Genomic DNA, 23918 nt, shown 5'->3' with positions numbered 1-23918 from the left:
ACTGCTGAATTCAAAATTCTGTCCCTTTCTCCAAGATTTCTAGGCATCCAGGGAACAGGCACAGCTCCAGAGGGCAGGGAGATAGTTTATAGCCATGTGGGATAGCAGGATGGACATTGCAGCCTTCCCAATACACCACCTGCACATATACAGGGCACCCACGTAGCAATTTCTAGAAACAGAATCACGGCAAATAATAATATTCATAGATTTAACAGACTGTTTAAACGGTGCAATCTGCACTGTGGCAGTGCAAGGCAGTGTTAAACATGGTTTTTTAAACACAGCTTAGTTTAATATTTTGCATACTTGGGTCACTTGGAGGGCAGCTCACTCATGAATTTTTAATCCGGCTTCCAAACTTGACGCAGATAAAAATTCTTTTAAGTTCATGTAGATTTGGAGTAGCTTTGCATTTAATGATTTCCTGTTCTTGACAGATAAAAAGCCTGTACTGTGATGCTGCAATTTAATCACAAATACACATGGCATGATTGAGACCATCAAACAACATAACTCAGTTCTTAAAAGCATCTATAAAAAACTCACACGCTTCTTAAATTAATAATGTTTATTTTCATTAAACCAACACAAATTCTCAAAATTAACACAAGATAAAAATTCAAGGTGGTTGGCACGGGGGGGAAAAAAAAAAAAAGATAAACTGCACATCATGTATGTTATTTTTATATGCTCAAGAATGTTTTTGAATAAAACAATACTGGCACGTAGAACTGGCATTTCCCCACAGAACAAAACCAGCAGAATTTTCCTTTCTCTTCTAGTCAGTAGTTCTATGAAAACTAAACACACACACACATGCAGCCTGCAACTTCCACGGCCAAGTTTACCATGGGAATTTGGAACACCCCTCCATCAGAAGTCACAAAATTGTGGCAAAACACTTATTCTACTGCATTTTCATACCTGGTGGATTTTAGAATACTTTCAACAAAAAAAACAATCAGTTTTCCAGTGTTTACTAGAAGTGCTTCAAACTGCATCAGTACTTGCACACAGGCCTGGGGCATTCATAAAACCTGATTTGGTTGATACAGATTAAAGCACTCCTGCCCCAAATCAAAGCCACTGAAATCCAATTTTGCCTGTTGGTTTCACTGGGCTCCCAATTTGCTACAGCATTGGACAAAACACACAAACAACACTGATTTTTAACTGGTTCAATAAAAATCTTCCCCCTTGACAGCAGGATTTTCAAGTATTGCTATCCTAGTCTTCTAACACCCACTGAAGATCATCAGGAAACAAGACAAACAAACAAAAAAAAAAGCCCAAATGGAGGGAAGTGCATTTAAACAACCTCCCTCTCCTTACCCCACCCTGCCCTCCCACCCAGGATCATGCTGGCTTAATTCCAAACTCAATTTATTGTACAACCATGAGCTGGAATAAGCTTTCCCTGAGTGCTCTTTCTACCTGTTTCAAAAAGTCAGAATGTGTTTCCTTGAATTCAGCCATTATTATTATTATTATTATTATTATTATTGCCATTTTCTTTGCTAATATGCAAGGTATTTTCTAGGCAAGTTATTTCATTTTGGTAGCCCTGGATTTGACAAACTTGTATTCTATTGCTCCAAAGACAGAACTTGAAAGTGCACCTGACTTCTAAACAGTGTTATCCAGGCAGGTTTCAGAGAGTAACTAGACCCAAAAAAAGATCTACATGAACAAACCTTTGTAATGAGACACCTCTGCTGCAAGATGCAGAATCAACAGTAGATCTGCTTGGATATTTAGTGGCATAGCATCCATAAAACTGCTCTGCATCCTAAGTCTGGGTGTTGGAAGGGAACAAGACACTGTAAGTGGAGTCAGGAATGAGGATGAGCGTTAATTCCAGATACAAGTAAAGCAAGTGGCTCACATGCAAGATGCAAAAGTTGCATCACCAGGGCACTGATTTCAGCTTTGGAGGTCTAGTCCCTACCTGCTGCCCACATTCAGACGGATGGAGCTGTGTCACATACAGAAGGAAGCCTCAGAACTGCATCAAAATTTTGCTTCAACTAGCCTAAGTCACAGGTATTGTCATGAACTTTAAATGCAAATCCCCAGAAGACTGACCTAAAACAGATCATCAAACACCACACAACATAAATACACGAGGAGACTTGTGTTAATGCTGCTGAGTGCATTCAGAGCTCAGTAGTCTTGCTTTGTCCCTTTCAGTATTTCTGGCACACCAAAAGGCATATTTCTGTCTTCCCCCATAAATAAAGTTAGTCTGATAATTTAATTCTGCAGATTTATAAAATCTTTTCTATGCAACTTAACGCAACAGCCTAAAAAAAAAAACAACAAAAAAAGGCAATTCAATTTAAATTTAAGAAATAGGATATTTACAATTAAAATAAGTACAGACCTTATTGGATTTGCATTCATTTATGGCACAAAATAATTTACAAGGCTTAAAGTAATAAATAAGTCACTGGAAAGCTTTCAGAGATGTGCATTCTCCATGTCAGAGTGCAGTGGAGTTTCAGGAAGCAGTAAGGAATTCTGGCTAAAGGGTGGTCATGACTCCTTATGTGGGACGGCCTTGACCAAAACGGGATTTTGACCTGGATTGAAAACACAAAAGAAGCATATTTATATTTTTTTTTTACATTCCTAAGGTAGGGTTTTTTGATGTGTGGGGTTTTTTGGGGGTTGTTTTTGGAAGGAGGACAAAGAATAGGCTGAAAACCTTGGCTAACACTTTTCCAGTTATCCACAACTCTGCCAAAAAATTATGTTGGAGCTGGAGCGAACTTCCCAACACAGAAGGTGTAAAGCAGTTCTTCCAGCACAGCCACAAGAGTTTCACTCTCTTAGCTCCAGTTTAATTGGACAAAGTGTGAAGTAAGGCATGGTTTTCTTTAAACACCCACCCCCCACACACACCTGAAATCCATGTTTTGCTTGTTCCTTTCATTTCCAGTCCTTACCTGACGTTCTTCTCGGCGTTGTTTTGCCGCGTGCTGACCTGCGCCGAGGCCTTGATCTGAGCTTCCAGTCTGGAATAAATGCCTCCTGCATACTGGAATCCAGAAAAAAATCATCAAGTTCTGGCATTGTTTCAATGCCATCAGTGACTTTTCATAAAAAGTCACTAATATCCAGCAGAATTTATGGCATACTTCGTTTCATTAGCACAGCCCGGGACTGAATTTTTTAAACCCATCCTATTTTCCAGGACCGGTTTTTTAAGGGCAAAAGATCATGCCCACCAAAAGATCGTGTAAGGGATAAAATGAAGGTTGATAAAATTCAGTTCTTTAGCTTAAGTATTGAACAGGTGGTGTTTTCATTTGTGTTACATGTTTTTGTTACCTAAGGCTCCCTTCAACTCTGCAAACTGTACCAGGACAAATCTTACTTCTTTGCTGTCTTTTGACTTGACTCGATCGAGGTCCCCCAGTCTCATTTTTATTAAATGCCCTGTAATCTCAGACATTCTTCTCTGGTCTGTCAGAAATAAGAAAGGATATTTAGAGCAGAGGTTTTCCTTGCTAGTGAATACAAAGAGAAGAATTAGACAAACAAATGAGCGATGGTGGACTTGTAAAATCAACTTTCTTTTCAGCTCCTATAAAAATCTTGAACACCCAAGATCCTAAATCCCGATGGATAATTTAGGATAATTTAGTCTCAGCAGCCTTCTTGGCAAATACCAGAATCAACCTCAGGCAATACACTGAGATCAAAATCTATGGAAATTGTTTGGAGGCAGAGGTTTTCAAAACAGCAAAAATGCACAAGAGTCTCAGGAGAGATTAAAAAAAAGGCAGGACAAATGAACAGAATAATATTTTAGTCAGAGAGACTGAGAAAGAGATAAAAGTGGGTGTTTCTCTCTTATCTGCACAGACAACAAATGCCACATGGATGCAATAAAATTATTTGCACAGTCATGAGATGACACAACTATAATCTTTGTAGGTTATGTGCTGACATTCCAAATAAAGCACATAAATCACATGAACACCCAAAACCCCACGGCTGTGTCTGAGATTAAATTCAGCCTAAAGGTGTCCAAGCAGCTACATTTGAAGAAAACTGGCTGTTTCTTACAGAAAACATTATGCAAAGAAAATGATCCTAAACTTTATGAAAACTAAACTCAAGCAAGAACAGACCATCTTCTCTTTGGGCATCCTGGTTGTATCTCAGTGACCTGGAGGCATCCCACTTGTTCTGCTGCATGCTCACACTGGTTGGGAAAAGAAAGATGCACACCATGTCATCAAGTAGCTGCTCACAAAGAGGGAGATACTAAAATATGTTTTTAAGGGCTTGAAAAATGACTTACATGAATGGAGATGCATCTCGGGAACTCGGCTACCAAGGAAAGAAAATCACATTAAGAGTGTTTTAAGATCAAGTTTAAAACTTAGACAGAATTCCCCATCAAGCAACCCAACCCAAGAGCCTGGATTCACAGCTAGGATTTTACCTTCTCAGATGGCTTCTCCCTTTTCTGAACACTAGGTGAAGAAAGCACTTTCTTTGGGTGCCTGTAGGATTTCTTTAATTTCTCCTTTCTCCCTGCTGACAGAACAAATATCTGTTCATACCATCACAGATACTTGGAATTTCTCAACTACACAGCTACAGAGGAATTTTTTCCCCCTCTATCCCTTTACAGAAAGTGTAAATTAACAGGCTGTTTTCCTTTTCTTTGTGTTGCAGGCATGCTAATGCACATTACTCAAATGCTCTTCTATGAGAAGTGTACAGGAACTCAAAGGTATATTTAAAATGCAGAGTGGTTACACACCACAGCATAAATTCTTTAAATTTAAAAATAAGAGCACATACATGCTAAGTTTTTGGCCATATTAACTCAATCAGACCAAATTTTCATTCAACATGTGTATTTTTTTAACAGACTGGTGCAACTCAAAGAGTTAAGACAGAAGGAACAAAGAACTGCCTCTGTTCAACTGATCCTTTAGTAGGGTGAAAAGGAGAAGCTGCTTTTTGGTTTTCCATGTTCCTAAACCCCTTATCCTATTAAAAAAAAAAAAAAAAGGGACAAAAATCTTTTTAGATCCTACAGAGATCATCTTCAATGTAGACACAAGTTTTAGGTACATTCTCCAATCATTCCAGCATATAACCCAAAGAACACTTTGCATATAAAAACAGTCATGTAACTACTGGCTTTTCTGTCAACATTTATTATGTATAATCTCATAAAAGTCATTTGATAGTTTCCTGAGCTACTCTGAGGACATCTCAGACATGAACAGTTGCAGCTTTCCTTGTTTGCCAGTGATTTCTGATGGCACCAAGCAGGGGGTTAATTTGTACCTCATCACAGAAAAAAATAGAAATAAAATTCAAGTAACGTTAGTTTTTATTTTTTAAAATGCCTGATGCTCAAAATCTGCTAATAGAAGATTTTTGCAGCCTCAAATCCCTGTCTCTAAATCCTGGAGAGGAGGACTTGTTGTACCTGGTTTCTTGCACACTTCTTCTTCATCCCCCACTTCATCCTCAGTGACCTCTGAGCCAGTGGTGTACTCCTCCTCCTCAGATAACAGTGACTGCTGTTTCTAATCAACAGGAGGAGAGTTTAGAGATTAAAAGTGAGGTTTGATTTCTATTAAATGACAGATTAAATCTGTCCTGAAGGAGCTGATTTCCAGCACAGCTCCCTATCTCAGTGAGGTAACTTGTGTGCACAGTTGGGTCTGAGGACACAACTCTCAAGTGCTGAGAACGGATTTTCAAATCTTTGCTTAAAATGTTTTGATATTTTAATTTTTGTTTCTTCCAAGTGGTCCAACATTTTAATAGGTTGCCCAGAGAAGGTGTAGAATCTCCATCTTTGGCTGGATAAGCAGTATAGCAAAGTTTGGCAAAGCAGTATAGCTTGGAAGTTGAATCTAACTTTGAAGTTGGGAAGGAACACATAAGATGACCAGCAGAGATCCCTTCCAACCTGTACTATTGTATGATTCCACGTTTAAAATCCAATGTATTGCTGGTTATACTATTTTTCTAATTAATAAGAAAATTTCTTATGGTAGTAAATGTCTGAGCAAGCCACTTAATTACAGAACACAGGAAAATACAAGTTTACAAAGGGTTCTGCTCAGGCTTGCTGCATCTTGCAAAGTGTCTGAAACACTGAGATATTATTTAATTAAGTACAGTAATTAAATAATTGCAGTGCCCTACAAATACACCCAGATTACACCAGAGCTATCTGCATTCATAATTTATTGCAAGTTGGTCTGGAATAGCTGGTTTTTGTGAACTCCTCCCAATACCTTTGCTTTTTTATCTTCTATCATCATAAACTACAATACTGCAACAGATGGGCTCCCAGGGAACAGTTTCCATCAGCACACAATGATGGAAATATTAATGTGATGTTTACATGGTTTGAATATACACATATATATCTAAATTAAGTGATAATGTGTGCCTAGGAGATCATGAGAGATGATAAAGCTTAACAAGTTCAAAAAAGTAGTACTTCACACACACTTTATATTTTCTTGTAAGAAGTGTTGCCATTCTGCAGCCTCCAAATTAAAGCAAAAGCAAGAAAATACATTTTCCTAATTAATTAGAAAATAAGACAAAAATGAAAGCTAGTACAGAAGACCAAATAATTAAAATTATTAATAAAATGTTTTACTAACCAGCTGTAAAGCCCAGTTCTTCAGAGACAGAAACTGTAGTCATGAAGGGAGAGAAAGGGATATAAGTTAAAGAACTAATAATAATTAGAATTTTTTTAAAAAGTGAGTGGAATTCAAAAATATGAGTGTTATGTTATAGTAACATCTTGGAGGAGAAAAAAAATCCCTCAACCAAAACACAGCCCAAGTTACTGTTCTTTATTTATGGATCCTCAGATACATCAGTAGGCAGAAACAAGGCAGCAATTTTTAAAACATATCATGTGGCAAATATTTTCAAGTATGACTGGATCCTTAAACATCATCAGTTTGAGAACGGGGTAGAAAGCACAGACAAAGAAAATTCCCTCTGATATACAGAAATATTTCCAGCAGACATGGCAGAAGTTTTGCCTTTTCACCAACCAGGTCTTTTGTATCTGTGCTATCCTGCGATGCACAGTGGTGTGTTTCTTCCTCCAACAATGTATGAGTTTGGGGGTTTTTTTTAATTAAAAGTTGTCCCACAACTTCTTCAAAGTACTTTTGTAACAATCTTCATTATCAGAAATAAGAGAAGGAAAAAAAGTCAGCACTCACAGCGTTGATTTCTCCGGTTTTGGGACCCCACGGAGTGTTTGGCTCTACAAGCACATCACATTCAAGGCCTTTTTCCTCACCAAGCCCAATACCAGAATCACTTGGAGAGAAATACATAAAACAAAAAAGAACATTTCTATTTCACAGCTTCAGGATCAGTCTGTCTTTACTCATCACGCATCAAGAGAGAAGACAGACCTCCACATAACATTTTGCTAACAATACATTAAAATGTAAAGATGGGAGTGGATGCTTATGGAGGTTGAATGACTAAATGCCTGCTTGAAACGTAAAAGGAAAAAGTACTTATTCTTCTCTTCCCAATTTCCAACTAAACAATCAAAACCAAGTTTTCTTTAAAAAGCCCTGTGACTCACTTAAAGATGGGAGAGAACTCAAATGCAACGAGCACACAGTGTGGAAGGCCAAGTTATTTCAGTAACACAACACAGTGTTCTTACCTATTCTCGTCCTTAGTGAAAGGAACAACTATAACATCTCTATGATGCAGCAGATCATTCAGTATTTGAGTAGTCTGAGATGGCAAAGCATCCCCATCCTCCTCTCCTGACGGTAACTCGACCATGTGATCCCTCACTTTGCAGCCCTGGGATACACGGACACAGAGGATCAAAGACCAGAGTTAATGGGAAGAACTGATTTCAGTAAGTTCAGTATCAACAGCTGAACTTTTGAACTCGTGTCCCCAGGTCCTGACAACAATTTACAGTCTTTCATTTGGAAAAATGATTTATTTTCATAACACACTGTTGCCCCCCCTGCCAGATATCATGCTCTGTTACAAGTGAGTTGATATTGAAGTACCTTTGGGAGGGTTGTGGGATCAAACCGAAGGACTTTCTGGTTACAACAGGGATACACTCCTGTCCCACTTGAGCCCAGAGCACTGGCTACACCTGGATAAAGAACTGGTTGGGAATGGTACTGGCAATGGGAGAATTCAGTACACAGGAAAGACTACATTAGGAAAAAAGAGAGAGAGAGAGGGGGGCGAGATTATCCATGGGAAGTCAAAATTTTGCTCTATAAAGAACATACACCAAGCTTTACTACCATGTATTTTCCAAACTGCTTCGACCCCTTCCTCACCCCCCAAAAGCCACCCACCACAAGCCCAAGTGAAATTGTACTGACCTGGTTACACCTTGAGCAGCTCAACCAGTTGACAGTCCCCCAAAGGCGCCAATAAACGTCCCTCCAAGACTTCAATTCCTCGTGGAGGCCAATTAAATACTCATGGACTTCCCAGGTTTTGTCTCTGAAAAAGTCAAACATCGGGTCACACAGAGAGCCGTGACTCTTGTTTTTATCCTGTCACCAGAACAGGGAGGTGGAAAAGGAACAGAACAATGTGTGTTCCACTGGTGAAACATCTACAGCAGAGTTAAAGGATACAATGTGAGCTAGTCATTATTAAATTCAGAGCATGACAGAAGAGCCTTTATTCTTCCACAAGTCACTAATAACAATTACAGCTTGATTCATCTCAAAATCCATATACTGCAAATTTATAAGCTAAATATCTTCTATTTATAAGCTAAATATCTTCTGCATATCTGCACCACAACAGAAATTGCTTAGTTAAGAATTCAAGTTTGAAAACACAAGACCACGTCTTCTTGATGAGTGTACACATCTGACACTTCTAATCTTAAAATTACAGACTTTGTTCCTTCCTAGTGATCACATGGGACACACCTCTTCAGAATTCAAAGGAGAATATGCAGTGGAGCATGTTACTTTCAGGAGGAGCCCTGGTGTGAACCATTTTTGTTATATATACACCTGACCTAGGCTAAGAGAGCAGGATTTCCAGCTGGAAGTTAGTTCTAGGCACCACTAGAGGACCAATAAATAGAAACCTATTTTTAAGACATTAAGGTTGGGTTTGGATTAGCTCCTGAGCCTGAATTCAATAGTGGCCAGGATCACTTCTCAGTAAACAAATTCAGTGTACAAAAGCAGCCATGAGTACCACAAAACAAATAGCTAGAACCTGAATAATCCTCTGAGTAACTTTAAAGCCCTGCACATTTATCTGTTAGGAACTGCAGAGCAGCTACACACAGCTTAAGGAAAGTAATACAATTAATGAACTCTACATGGCTAATCACCAATGATCCTGATGGGTCAGGACAGAGTGGCAAGATTTGGTTCTATTTAGACTAATCCCCACCTTGGAATAACTGCTGTGAGTGACACCAAATACATGCTGCCTCAGGAGCTGATATGGAACTGTTTTAGTTGTTCTGAACAAAACAGATCTAAAGAGAAAGGTCTCCTGTTATTCATTTCCCACATCTTTCTTAAAGGGAGCAAATAAGGAGGAAAGAACCTGCAGCTGATCACGTACTGATTTCATTAAAGAGAGAATCCAGTTGTTCACAACCATGGATCAAACAGTCAGGATTGAATTAAACATCTGTGCCAAGTGAATCCAGGATAGGTCCTGGAAGCTCCTCTGACAAATACTTTGGAACAGAAAAACAACTGGCAATGTTTATTTATAGCAGTCTTTAAGCAGGTTGAATATTAGATTTGACAGTACAAAGCCAGTCTAGAAAACACTCCTTGGATTTTCTGTGCTGGCAGAGGTGGAACTACCCTTCACTAACAAACAGAAATGCAGCCTTTAATTTAATTGGTCTTCAACTACACACATCTTAAAATCCTCTGATGAAAGAATTAGCTGAGTATTTTCTATTTAAGGCAGTACAACCCAAAATAGCCCTCCCAGTAATCATGGCTGCAGTTTTTCCATTTCCCTGCAGCAGCAGCAGCACTGCTGAATGAATTTCAGAAGTACATCATCATAATCATCCCCCTTTTTTTTTTTTTGTTTGCTAGGTAATACAAGAAGTTGAGATGTTTCATACACTCTTAACATATGTATAATTCATTTTATGAGTATCTTGTAAAATCACCCAAAATCATGAAGTTGAAGCAATATTTTTTATATAAATATATATAGTCACTACCTTATATGAACATAGACAATATTCCCATGTTGATCTATGTTGATTTTTCCTGGCACACAAGGAATTCTCCTTTCAGTTTCTTTAGTTAGCAGCTTTTTACATAAACAACACCTAGATCAGAAAAAAAAGAAAAGAGAAAGAAGGAAAGGAGTAAGAGCAGGACCTCAAAACAGAGGGACTGTCCTTGCAGCTGAAGTGGTAACATAAAAAGGCCATACCTGTATAATGTTGCTGCATTTCCTCTGGAATCTGGATTTACATACTCTGGATCAAACAGTCTCTCAATCTTCTTGCAGAAAAGTTTACTATTAATGACAGCAACACAGTTTACCCATTAGAAAAAACTGAAAGTTGTTTTCTGTACAGTGAGATTAATTACATTCTGATAAGTGAAATCACTCTCAGAACCTGACTTTTAATATAATTTTCCTTTAAATTATCCTGTTCATCTCTTACTTTCCCACAGATGTGACAAAAGATATATTTTGATTTTTTGTCCTGTATTATATTACTTGCCAATATAAACTGTCAGCTTCTCCCTTGACTAGAAGACCTTTTATTAGTGAATACTGCTGTGAAATTACACTTAATTCTAAAAGTTATAATGTCTTTCCCTACTGACTAAAATCCTCTCATACTTTCACCTTGCTTTCTGTCAGTCTTGCATTCCAGTAATGAGCCCTTACCTTGATCCTGACCAAGCTCATGCATGATCCAGAATTCCATCACAACTATTCTGCCTTCCAGTCATCCCAAATTCTATGTCTAAACATCCAAGTTCTCAGGATGCTGAAGCCAAACTATTCTCTACCAATTAGGAGCATGTCATCCCACAAAAGGTTCCTTGCTCTAACCCTGGCTGCCACGTGAGAATTCATGAATAATTTGTCCATGCCACATTCCCAGTGTGGCCTTTCCTTCTGCTCATAATTTTAATATAAAATTATTAAGTCATACTGTGATATTCTGCATTAAAGATACATTATATGAGAATATAAATTGTGTATATATATATATATATATAATTTCAAACCCCACAGGCTTAGCTGTTATGAAATATGATCCAAAAGCTCAACAGCACCTCAGTAGTGTATTACAGAGCAAAAATTACCTCTTAAATTTGTCTCTTTTGTCCTTCAGCTCTTCCACCTCATTGTGCCTGAAGAGATCAGCAATGTGTGTAACAAGATTAGCATTGATACAGTTCATGTTACAAGGGGTGGCTACAATGGCATTCATATTTTTGTGACAGTAGTGAATACATTTTTCTACCTAGGAAAAACAGAAACATGGATGTTAAGGAATTCTAGACAAAAAAAACATAGTAATTGTTTCAAGATTTTTACTTTTTAAAGCGTGGTGTTTTGGAAAACTATTTCAGTTCAACTTAAAAAGTCTCAGATTTGCTTAAAAGAGACTCTGAATTAACGTGACTGAGTTAGTTTATGTTCTTCTCCAAAAGCTCCTACAAGACCAAGACTCCACAAGTGTTTCATCTTCAACAAGTGGTACCTTCCAAATGCTTGTAAAAGGAGAACCATAACACATATTATACATTGTATTGGCTGGATCTCAACTTAAACACTTTCCTGTGGGTCCCCCCGGTGACAGGATTTTTGACAAACATTTAACAAACAATCAGTAAATATTACTTATATAGAGCTGAAAAACCAGATCCTAAATTGCACAAGTGTTGCTCAAGGGGGAAAAGGATATAAAACGTAGATAATAATTTAATTACTAATCTTTTTTGATAAAACTATCAGAAGTAAGTTAGTGATGTTACTTTGGATGAGCCATCAGAAGGCAAATCCAAGATCCCATTGTCACATTTAGAAATAACTTGAGGTTTTATTGCATTGAGATTCCACAAATATTGGATTACTGCACTGAATAGGAAAGTGGTAAAAGTTTTAAAATGTTCTCGTTGCATCCCCTGTTTATGTAACAGCCAAAGCACAAGAAACAAGCTGGTAAACACCTGGTAATTAGATGTGCCCTCGTGGCAGAGGATCAACCTTTCTTAATACTTACTAATGAATCCATCTTCAAAAACTCTGAAGAAATAAGAATTGATATGACATTTGATGGTTCTAAAAGAAAACAAAAGGGTTGGGAGGTTTTTTACATTAATTATTTTTGTAATATTTATCACACCCTACCCTCTGCACATTTAGTATCTGCTTTAAGTATCATTTTACCAATCAACCTGTCATTCCATCTTCCAATACATAGAACATTTTCCATGTTAAGAAACAAACCTTTGGTTTATCATTTAGGAGGCCAGAGTACAACTATAACAACCTGGAATTTATTAAAACTGGAAAAAGAGGCTTCATAGGGATACCATGATTAAAAAAAATGATACAACAAGATTAACTCCCATCTGCAGCCGTCACACCCAGCTGAGATTTTCTTAACACAACCTCTGTATTGCAAGTTATATTTTAAAAAACGGTAGGAAAGGCTCATAAAAAATTAAAAACTTGTCTCAAATCCATAAAGGCAAAGGTTCTTCTACCATTGTATCAGATTGCATGGAAATTACAGAAAATGTTGAGCAGAGGAGAAACAAAACAAACCCCAACAATTGTCAGTATTTTAAAACTACCCCTCTGTTCTTGGTCAGGTCTGAGGAGCCTTAATTAAAAACACCAGGTCCCAAAAATCAGAGCTTTTTTTACTGCTTCAGCTTTCAGTATGTTTCCTCAAAGCTGAAAAAGTAGAGACATCTCCTATAATGACCAGAGGATCTCTGTTGCAACGCTCAGAAACAAAGAGACTGGGGCTGAGCTGCACCATCTTCAATCAGCACAGAACACAACGAGCCCACAACAAACGCTCTAAAAAAAAAAAAACCAAAAAACAACACCACTTTTTTTTTTGTTTTTACCTAAAGTGGGCATTTCACTGAGCTCAGAATCTTTGGTGTTCCTTTTGACATATTTCATGAGCCAGTCGAAGATGTGAACGTCGCAGTGCACGGAAATGTCCACCTCCTCCCAGCGCTGGGCGTCCACCGACAGGTACTCGGCAAAGTACTTCATTTCCGAGACCAAAAGGTCTCGAGGGCACACGAAATCTTCTTTGAGGCTTTTGGCCTCGTCACACACGTGGATCACCATGTTTGGCCTCAAAAGAAAAAAAAAAAAAAAGCCACAAACTAAATTAGGACCTCAAGCCAGCAATCACCTCCCCAGCTCTGGATCTGGTGTCACTTAACAGGTCGATTCAATTAAGGTACAGAAGATAGAAGATTAATTATTGGTTATAGGATGCTACCTGAATTACATGGAGAACTAGTCTGTTCTCCCTTTCTAGTTTCCTTAAAATAATAAGACAAATATACACATATATGCCTAAGTCAATGAGGCACCGAGGACAAAAACTGCTTACAACAGCAATTTCCATCTGTGGAAATTAAATTGGTTTACTGTATATTAAAATGGCTATTTCTTAATATCAAAGTTGGAATCAGTAAATGCTTTCTCTACAGAAAGATGGTTAATCTTAGGTTTCAACCAACCATTATTCTTTGTGTACTCATGTAGAATGGAAAAGAGGGATGTGATGGTATCAAAATGACACACATGGCTATTGGAATTCATGGTAAAATTTTTCATTTGCACTTCTTTTTCCTCCTTTTACATAGGACAAATTTATGTTCCTGGAATACTTTTAAAAATCAAACATTCTCGAGCTTGAGTCTTGTTTCATTCCTTTTTAAAACCAGGTTATGTTTCCCATTCCTGCCACAGCAGTGATCAATCACCCAGAGGAACACAATGGACAGATTTATAAATATCCCTATTGCACACAAAACATTCTCAAGCCAACTCCTCATATTTCTGTAGCAATGTAAAGTTTCCAAATTTCATACAGCATTTAGCAGGATGTTCCCTTTTAATTAGTTGTTCTCTTTCTGGTAGTAGTAGAGCATAAGCACTTTAGACATCTTTGTCAGTTCTACAATCCCCCAGATAACAAACACACAAAGAACTCCTTACCCCTGGCTTTCATCAGTGCTTTCTCCACTGTTATGTACAGGACCTTTCTCAGATTCTGAAGAAGAATTCCTTGTGGAGGTTGCACTGGGCCTTCCTTCAAAATGTAAGGAAAAAAAGGGGCTGCATTAGAACAAAAATGCCTGACCTTCTGTTCTTCAGCATCTTGGAAACACAACTGAAGTGTGGCTGCCACGGTGGAGCAATGGGACACGGCAAATCACAAATCTGCTTCCAGATGTGCTTCTACTGAACAACCCAAATTCCTGCTCTGAATGCCATGCACTGGGAACTCACACCAGCAGCATTGCTGGGTTGCCCAGACACTTGGCTACAAATCCACATCAGTCCTGTCTCAACACAGAGCATGGGATTCACAGCCTTCAGCGCTTCCGTCTGGGAATACAATCCATTCCTTCAGCTCTCCTTGGCTGCTCTGTGGGATGTGAGTCTTAAGACTCTGCCACATCAAAACTTCTGTTTCCAGAAGGCTTTGCTGCCAGGACGTAACAACTTGAGACTAATTCCGCCTCTCACCCCGAATGTGTCAGCTTTGAAATTAAGCCCCTTCCAAAGAGAAGCACAGAAGACTCTTAAGAGGTGTTTTTGCCAAGTTCTTCCACACATGTGGCTTAAACCAGCTGATCATACAAAACAAGGCTCAAAGAAAGCAGATCATGAGATCTGACTAGTCCTAGATGGAAGTTGTTCCAGGACTAAGGGACAGCTGCACTTCAATTAGGTTGCCTTCACGAGCAGTGAAAAGGGGACACAAAACCCAGTGAAGTCCGGGAGGTCTGGTCACCAAATCTGGGTCAGGGGTTAAGACAATGAAAAACTCTTCACTGTGACGATGAATCACAGGTCAGAAAGATGATTCTTTTTTAAACAATGGAAGGGCACATTTCTGTCTTCCCCTGATGAAAACCCATGAAGTCATTATTTTCCATGATTACATCATTCTCTCAGATTTTTAGGAGTTCCAGAAGCGTCCTCTCCCTCTTGTGTAACATTAAGAGGCTGCACTCCTCTGAAGAAGATTAAAATAGATCTTTTCATCTTATGGCTAAATAACTACAGCAGACTGACAGCAAAAATGATGTGGAACCCAGCAGTTTTGCCCTTCAGGAAAACAAAATTATCCTACCAGGGGCAGAAGAAACAAAACTTTCCTCAAAGATACAGCCTGAGGCCTTGCCCAGTTAAGGTTTAGTAAGGCCAGAATAGAGGGAACACAGCTAATAAAAGGGGAAGAATCACTTGCCAGAGCCCAGTAAAGCCCTGGAAAGGGCTGGTCCAGCCACAGCCATCCCACTGCAGGCAGCTGAGGTGGGAGATTTGGAAGGACATACATGGTGTGAAGGATTTCTGTCTGCAAATATTGAGAAGTTTATTTTGGACACTGTGAAGTTATTTATTAAAGGAAATAATGCTGATAATAATATGCAACACAGGCAACTTCGCCACACATTTCTTCCTGTCTTTTTTTCTTCCTCCCCTAAAGTTTACAGATTGATTGACTTCTGAAAATTGGTAATAAATACTTTGGGTAAAAGGCTATCCTATATGCTTGTTTACTGCCACAAAATGCATTCAGAGGGACTCAACAGCAGTTTGCCTTACAGTTAGCAAGTATTAAATGAGCTTTTATAACTCAGCCAAAAGCAGAATCCAGTTCAAAATGAGTTTGGTCCGATTTGCTTTTTCTTGCTGTTACTCATGACTACAAACAAATGCAAACAGGCCCAAAATTCTTGATCCTTACAATAAGCAAATGTGGGAAAAATGCACCAGGAAGTAATTAATTAAGCAAAATATGTTTACAAATGGGCTTCTCTCAAATCCCCAATTCTGAAATACCCAAATATTAAGCAGGTGAGTTCACTCGAGCCTGGGAGAAAAAAGATTAATTATCCTGATTTAATATCAGCAACTTACATACAAACAGGGCAGATGGTTTATCCAAAAATCACAAAGAACACAGAGAATAATCTCAGGCTAAGATCTGGTAGTAGGAAACATGACATTCGTGTACTTAACTGCATTAATGCTCATTACATGTATTACTTTGTTAAAAAGAAAACGTGAACTAATTGTCTAAGGAGTTCTAGAAGCAGAGTTAGCTCCTTAACTGCCTCCTGGAAGCCACTAATCTTATAAATAGGCACCTGTGGGTGCCAGCAGCATTTATTCCACATCATGCATGTAACTACATAATTGAAAGCTGATCGGAAGCATTTTTTTTTCCAGTCTAGACCCTCCACGTTTTCCAGTATCACCCCTTGATTAGAGCTATTAAAAACACTTTATTCATCCCCCAAAGTTCAAACAGTCGTTTTTCTGCTGCCAAGAGAACAGTGAAAGCTGCAGCACTGTGAAGGACATCAGAACAGAGAATGTTTTGTTTAAGTGCTTCACTGTGATCTTAATTTTTAACACAGAAATTGTTTATTCATTACCGAAGCAAATTTCTCATGCAACACATCAAGTCCTGCAGGCACTGAAACATCTGAGTCTCTAATGAAAATGAAAGAATAACTATCACACATTTAATTACAACTTCTGACAGAAGTACTTAAGGAATTCTTAACAATATTTAACTGTGTGTGATTGAATTTACAACTGTTAGGACTCTTCTGCCAAATTATTGCTGGGACATATAATTGACTAAGACACGTTATATGTCATCACAAGACTGTCTTGCTTCAAAAATTAGCTGCATTATTCTCCAACTCCTACACAGCCATCCTGCCATGGAGCAGCATGGGAAACACAGGGCTTGGAGCTGGGAGAGAAAGGTTTGCCCTGAAGGGATCACCTCCTCAGCTTCCTGCAGCTTTTCCACACACCACTCTCTAGTTATTTTAATAATGCTGCTTCAAGTGCCTGCAAACGGCTGCAGGTTTAACAGCACGCCACCAAAAACCCTAAACCAGAGGATTCAGCAGAAGGATTTGTGCCTTTTGGAAGGACAAGTTATCAAAAATACCCAAGCAAGCATCGATTCTCAAACTAAACTCATGGAAAGTGCCTTCACGTACACATGATATGATACTTAACTTTCCAAGGATGAACAACTATTATAACCCTGGGTGGACTTACCACTCAGGACAGAAAAGCATGCACATACTGATTATCACCAAAGCCAATATATTTCAGAATGACTAAAAACATACCAGTTATAGTAATGGAATCCTGCCCAATAGCAGGCTCCTGAAACTCTGTCTGTGTATCGAGCAAGGAGGATTTGATGTACGTAGCTAAAGATTCCACAGGACTCCCACCAGCAGCCATCAGGGAATTATACTGGTTGTCAACAGGTGAACTTCCACTGCTTTTTAGCTCATCAAACCTTTTTGCACACTGTCACAAGATTAAATGATAGGACAATGAAGCAGTAGCTTTCAGTACATTTGTAATTAACTATGATTTGAGATGGACACTGTATTTCGGGAACAGTTACTGATATCAAACTTACAATGCTTCCTAGTTGGGGAGTGGTATCAGGAAAAGTACAGAAATACACAGTAAAACAGGAGTTACCATAATTAAACACTCTAACAGAATGAGAAAAAAAATTAGATAGAACCTGTTTCAACTTTAATTTCCTTAAACGCTGTGCTTCTAAGGCCCATTTTCAAAATGGAAAGTTTTGAAACTTTGAATGGGGAGAGTTTGAATTCTCAGTTTGTAACTCATTCTTTCACCATAAACATGGTCAAATATCATTAGAAGTAGCTATAGTACTTGGTTAATAATCTTTTTTCTTTTAATTTTATGCCCTCCATTCTGATTCGGACAAAAGGGACCGGTGATTTCCACCGCAGTTTTATCGACTTCCAGTTCCTCCTGCAGTTCTGTTAATTCTCACTCCCACTGCAGTCCTATTAACTTCCCATTCCCTATTTTGACGAACTAGAAAGTCTTTCCATTCTCTAATTTGCACCCATACAATTATGGGTTTGGTTCAGCAGAGTCCTACACACAGGTAATTTGCACTTAAACCTACTTAATTCCACAGGTGATGCTCCTGTGACACAGGTGTTGGGCTCCATTCAAGCAGCTGGTTTGATTTATTTATTTTGGGTTGATTTAGCAGACATTGCTTTGTGCCACCTGCCCCTTTAGGCCAGGGGCACACAGTGACATCCTACTGATATTCATGTCTCAAATTTGTGGTGATGCCAGTCTACTGTATACAACAACTAAATGGACATCTCTGCTTTTATGTAACTGCTTTAAACAGGGACTCCACGTATTCGAAACAGTCCTTTTAAAGCAGAGTGAACAAACATGTACTAATCAAATATATTAATTAACATGAGGAGAGAGCTCTCTGAATTATTTTATTTGCTTAATGTGCATGGTACTTGTGCATATTGAAAGCTGAACAGTAGAGACGTCCCCAAGCACTTTCCCAAGCCCTTGAGAGGCAGCAACATTCCACAGAAGCTTCTACTCCCAATCCTTCATTTTTATGTTCTCAATCCAAGGTTACAGCAATGCTATAAATGTGAGCTGACACTCTTGATTATGTTTGCAAGGAAGTCAAAACCACTGGCTTGTTTTCTTTCAGCTTTGCTGAATCACAAGGGCAGAACACATTTTCCTCTCTCAGCAGTGGAAAAGTCAAAATTATTGCTAAAAAACCAAGCATTTCACCAGGAAATTCAGCAATCCAGAAAGAGGAGAGTATGGAAGAAGTACAAGGTTCTTCCAACTCTATTCCAACCAGAGAAAGAAAAATCCAAATCTTGTAGGATCAAGCAAGAGGCAACTGAACTCTTAACTACCTAGCAGAGGTCTGGAACTCCTACTTCCTTACAGTTGTAACAAACAGCATAGAAAGTTATGGGGTTTGCAAGTTAGGATACTAAAAACCTACATGAGGTTAGTGGGTACTGACATCCTTTCATCAAAGTTCTAGCTATGTAATTTGAAATGATTTTTTTTTTTATTCCACTTTTTAAATTTTTCATTTCCAGGAATTTTTATTCTTATTCTGTATCAGTTCTAACGAAGCAAAACGCAGAATGCAGCTTTTAATCTACTGCTCATTTAACATATTCGATTCTTTAGGTATAAATCAGTTGAGGAACCAAAAATCCCTTGACTTCAATTTCCCTCCCTCCCTCCCCCCCAGAACATTTTGTTTTCCATAAAGCATTTCTTAAAGAACACAAGTTCTCTTCTTAGTGAACTCACCTCTTTGGATGTATATCCTGGGACCAGCCTTGCCACACTGTCCCAGTTGATAGGCTGAGGAACACCAATGAGGGAACACAGGATCATATCCAAAACCATTTGGTTGTTGTCATAGGGGAAGTTATTGTTTTCTGACAATCCACGACTCATCTTTGGCTACTTAAGCCTACAAGAGAAAGACTTATTAGCAAGTCTCACTGCACAGTTTGCTAAAGCTTGGTCTGTGTTACCTGCAGCACTTCAAAAATTCCTGTGGGAAGTGTTTACAGTCAAGTACTGAGGCTTTAGTTGACAAAACTGATGTATTCTCAAAACCCTGAGGGAGAAGCAGACGTGAAAAACACTCCAATCCCAACCCAAGAGCAGCAGGAACGACCTGCCTTTCCTTTGAGTTTTCTGTTTCCAGGTGGGATTCACACCACTGAGCCCTCCAACACAACAGAGAGGCCTCCCAAAATCTCAGAGGCAGCCTAAGATATATTTAAAATTTGGTCACGTTCAAATACAGTTCTCTCTCTTCCTAAATCTTCAGCTTCTCCTTTTGCTCTCAGCTTTGCTCTCCTCTTGCTCTGCCCACTTCTGTAGCCCATCTGACTGCAGTTATGTAGGACCCAACCCAGGGCACCCAGCAGAGGGCCACCAATAACACTCTGGAGCCAGGAAACACAACACTTGGATATCATTCAACTCTCATCCCGAAGACCTGGCTTTTGAGTTGTCCTAAGACACTCCTAATCCCTGATTAGCTGGGACTATCGGTTCCAAAAAACCCTTATTCCCTTCAGCTTCAAGGTGAACACCAGAACAAAGCATATATGGACAGTATTAAACATCCTAAAAAAATCAGCTCTGCTATTTTGAAATAGAAAAGGATATTTAGGGGTTTTTTTCTTTATCCAAATAGCAACAGTAAAACACAGTAAAAGCTCAAATTACTGGTTTAGCATGTGCTGGGAGAGAACTGCAGGCATTAACCAAGAGTTTCATGTTCAAGGATCAGCCAAAGATCTTAGTAAGGGATTCATACCTGGAAAGCCATTTGGACCTTTTCTAAAGTACCTTAAACAGATCACATAAATAACACAACTCAAAAGCCACACACAAATTTTCGACTGACAAAGCAAGTATTATAGAGAATTGGAGAGAAAATACAGTGGGATAATAGTGGATTTAAGGGATCACTTGTTACTAAAAGTACACTACATGTAGATGTTTCCTTTGCATCACCCACTTTCTAAAAGAAAAGATTTTTAAAACACACAAAATAGCCCTGATTTTGTTCCTGCCCCTAGAAGCTCTTCCAGCACTTCTTTTTTTCTTGTTTGTTTTGTTGGTAGAAACAGAAATCACAATAGCAGGTGTAAGCTTTCATCCTCTAAAAAGAGCAGCTGAATTAAATCAGAAAGAAAAAACCCAGAACCCACCAAGAGAATTCTTAGGTTTCCTACAGAAAAAAAAAAAAATAGAGACAAGAAACAGAAGACAATTTGACACAACAATTCTAGCTAAATGCAATCTGCTGCAAAACACACCAAATAGCCAGTTTTAAAGGACAAAACTCCTTCACAGGCTACATGAGCCCAAACTTTCCAACCGAGATGCCACTCTGAGACAAAGGCAGATCATTCCCTGCAGTCACTGTGTCCTGATCCCTCACCCTGATGTACTTCCAAGCGGTGTCACTGTGGTGATTCTGTGGTGGAGGCTTCTCACCATCAGTGTGCAGACACACGTCAGTACCCATTATATTTAAGCCGTGGAATACCTCCCATATCTGCTGTCAGGAGAAGAAATAACCGGGCCAGGACAGGGCAGCACCAGTGGCAAACCTCCATGGTTATAAAACACAAAGCTGACTTCTCGTGCTGCTTCACGCAGCTGGTTTAAAAATATGTTTGGATGAGATAAGTCAATGCTGGAGCATTATAATCCCCTGGTCTCGCACCGTAAAATAAGCTTAATGCGAGTAAAATTACCAGCAACGTCAAGAATCCATGAATCACCACTTTGAGGACTAGTTCTATGGGGTGATTACACTGGGAAAGCAAGGAAAGAAAGAAAAAAAAAAAAAAGCAGTTATTTTCCAACAGTTTTGAGTCTATAATTCACAGGGAAAAATTTTGAGTGCTTCACCGGTAACAAGTTTCCTCCACATCAGACCTGTGAGCATGAAGCAACCCGGGCATGAAGGGATGACAGGTGCCCTAAAACGTGGTGACACCTTCACAGAGAATCAACTCTTGGTCTCTCGTATATTTTTATTTTATTTGCTTATTCTGCACATTAAAATACAGTTTTGCATATGCCTATTACTGCAAAGACAAACGAAAGAAGAGACTTAACTGCAAGCGTACAGAAGTTAAATATTTTTATTCATGTTCTGGAAAGGGCACAGGACTCCTCTTTGCAGCTTTATACTTGATATTTAACATTTGCCTTTTTGGCCTTTAGGAAATCCTGTTGTAAATGCAGTTAAAGACACACGCAGGGCTCTGCCTCATGCAAGAACTGTAAGAGCAGCAGCAAAAAGCCTGTAATAAATCGTATTGTTACGAGAGAAAGCAACTTCTACAGATTCTCTCCGGTTCTATTAATGCAAGGAAAGCTCAAGTTAACCCTTTCCTCAGCTGTGGAAGTGGGAGGAAAAACAGTTGCAGAATTATTTAACTCTGACCAACTCATTTCAGATGCACAGTACAGAAAGATACACGAGAGCGGGAATTTCTGTTAATACTCGGAATTCTAAATAAAGCGGTGCAAAGGTTTCCTAAGAGTTAATTCATTATGCAGGAAGTTGCTTTGCATTACGGAAACGCACCGTCCCATGTAAGACCGACTTTTTTAAAAAAATTATTACTATTTAAAGCAAATAATTAATGTAAAAACGAAGAACTACTCCTCCTGTAAGAATAACCTGTGGGAAGGTGAAGATGGTGGGACGGGCACGAGGTTCCATCCACAGCCCCGAAACGCAGCGAAGTGATGCTGCAGAATGAGGAACAACAGCAACTTTGCAGCTCGCCGAAATTAAAAACCGGAAGGTATTCAAACGGAAACAATAAAAGCCGGCCCCGGGGTCTAGACCCTACAAGTGCAGCAGCCTCCTCGTGCGACGCCCTCAGAGCGGGGAGCCCCGACAGCCCCCCCCCGGGGCGCTCTCCCGGGTTTACCTGGCGGCTCCCAGGCGCGGGGTTGGCGGGACGGGACAGGACGGGACAGGACGGGACGCGGCTCCTCCTCAGACCGTGACGGGGTGGCGGCTCCGCGGGGGAACGCGGGGGAACGAGCGGGACCCGCGGGCTGCCGGTGCGGACCCGCCGCGCCCTCGCCCGCCGGCACCGCCCTCACGGGGAGGGCGGGAGCGCCGCGAGAGGGGGGGGCGGCACCCGCCAATTGGCGCCGGGCGGGCGGCGAGGCCCCGCCCCCCGGCGGCGGGCGGAGCCAATGGGGCGGCGCGGGGTGCTCCCGCCCGCGGCGCGCGCCGGCCCCGCCTTTGCCGCAGTGCAGCGGCGGCGGCGGCGCCCCCTCGCGGCCCGCGCGCGGCGTCCGGTCGCCCCGGCAACGCTCCGCCCCCCGCGCGACGTCGCGGTGACGTCACGGGGGTCGTGAGGCGGCCCCGTTTCAGTCCCGACCCAACTGGGGAGGGGGGCCCACAAATGACGTCACACGGCCCCTCATGACATAAGCACGGCACATTAATCAAGCGGGCGTGTGTTAACCACTCTGCACTGGGCCCACAAACTGAGGCTGAGCAGGTTTTCAGCTGATCTAAATGTTTGATGCGCTATTAACTATCACAGCAATGACTGAACATCGAACTCAAGAGTTAATTACACAGAACAGCCCAACAAACGGGTGTGTTTTAGCAGTTATTCTGCTAAGGCCAGACAGTCCCAAGCCTGTTATTTCGCCCACTGTTGGACTGTTCCCTACCCTGTGTCATCTACTGCATCAAATATTCCCAAACATTTCAAAGTTACTTCCCTTGGGAAGCCGCCTGTGCCTGCTAAAGATCAGCAGAGATTCCCTTTTCCTACACAACAATCCTCCCCAGCCGTGCAGTGTAACTTCTCTTCCTTCTATTTTTGGAAGAATAACCAATATTAACCATTTATCTTCCAAAAAGCCTACCCCTCAGCTCTGCAGTAACACAGTGAGGGCCAAGAATGCAAAAAAAGCACTGAAAAGTTCAGGAAAAAGGATTCCACCAATCCGGACAAGGGTATGAAATCCAAATTCTCTAAGTCAGCCTGAAAGCTTCCCCCGGGTTTCAGTGAAAGCAGAAAACACTCATTTCATACCATCCCACAGCAATCCACAGAATAAGCTGGAATATTGCTGGACTGTGATGACATTCAGTTATTTCATGATGAATGGAAACTTGATGGTATGTCAGAAAACTGGAACATGTTTTTTTAATTAAAACCCCACACAAACATCTTAAAATTTACTCATTTGGTGTTCTGGAG

The 23918-nt window shown here is 40.0% G+C and overlaps 1 protein-coding gene across 3 annotated transcripts; it reads right to left on the bottom strand.

Moving 5' to 3' along the window:
- Positions 1–553: 553 nt before the first annotated feature.
- Positions 554–22769, bottom strand: KIAA1841 (KIAA1841 ortholog). 3 transcript variants are annotated; one of them, XM_032682731.1, is made up of 21 exons: positions 22620–22769; positions 19450–19615; positions 17421–17607; positions 14248–14341; positions 13134–13372; positions 12275–12333; positions 11352–11512; positions 10459–10545; positions 10241–10351; positions 8397–8520; positions 8067–8219; positions 7703–7848; positions 7242–7341; positions 6663–6695; positions 5465–5564; positions 4460–4554; positions 4316–4344; positions 4143–4216; positions 3383–3471; positions 2952–3043; positions 554–2585 (listed from the first exon to the last, which is right to left on the bottom strand). In XM_032682731.1, the coding sequence occupies exons 2-21, from the start codon at positions 19597–19599 to the stop codon at positions 2549–2551; spliced, it is 2160 nt and encodes a 719-aa protein (XP_032538622.1). In that variant the 5' UTR covers positions 19600–19615; positions 22620–22769; the 3' UTR covers positions 554–2548. The 3 variants fall into 3 exon arrangements, with proteins under 3 accessions (XP_032538622.1, XP_032538623.1, XP_032538624.1); XM_032682732.1 differs by lacking the exons at positions 17421–17607; positions 22620–22769 and having other exon boundaries at positions 19450–19552; XM_032682733.1 differs by lacking the exons at positions 14248–14341; positions 17421–17607; positions 22620–22769 and having other exon boundaries at positions 19450–19562.
- Positions 22770–23918: the final 1149 nt, after the last annotated feature.

This window comes from Chiroxiphia lanceolata, chromosome 3, assembly GCF_009829145.1.
Source record: "Chiroxiphia lanceolata isolate bChiLan1 chromosome 3, bChiLan1.pri, whole genome shotgun sequence".
Taxonomy (NCBI): Eukaryota; Metazoa; Chordata; class Aves; order Passeriformes; family Pipridae; genus Chiroxiphia; species Chiroxiphia lanceolata.
Note: the sequence above shows the minus strand (reverse complement) of the source record. Positions and strands in the feature narration are given on the sequence as shown.

What these genes read in the sequence shown, in the direction of transcription:
- KIAA1841 (XM_032682731.1), bottom strand. Translation starts at nt 19,599, where the DNA reads ATGAGTCGTGGATTGTCAGAAAACAATAACTTCCCCTATGACAACAAC. An exon ending in CAGTGAAATGCCCACTTTAG is followed by an intron (nt 12,334 to 13,133) that starts GTAAAAACAAAA and finishes GTTTTCTTTTAG; the next exon opens with AACCATCAAATGTCATATCA. An exon ending in AGAACTGGGCTTTACAGCTG is followed by an intron (nt 5,565 to 6,662) that starts GTTAGTAAAACA and finishes CCTGTTGATTAG; the next exon opens with AAACAGCAGTCACTGTTATC.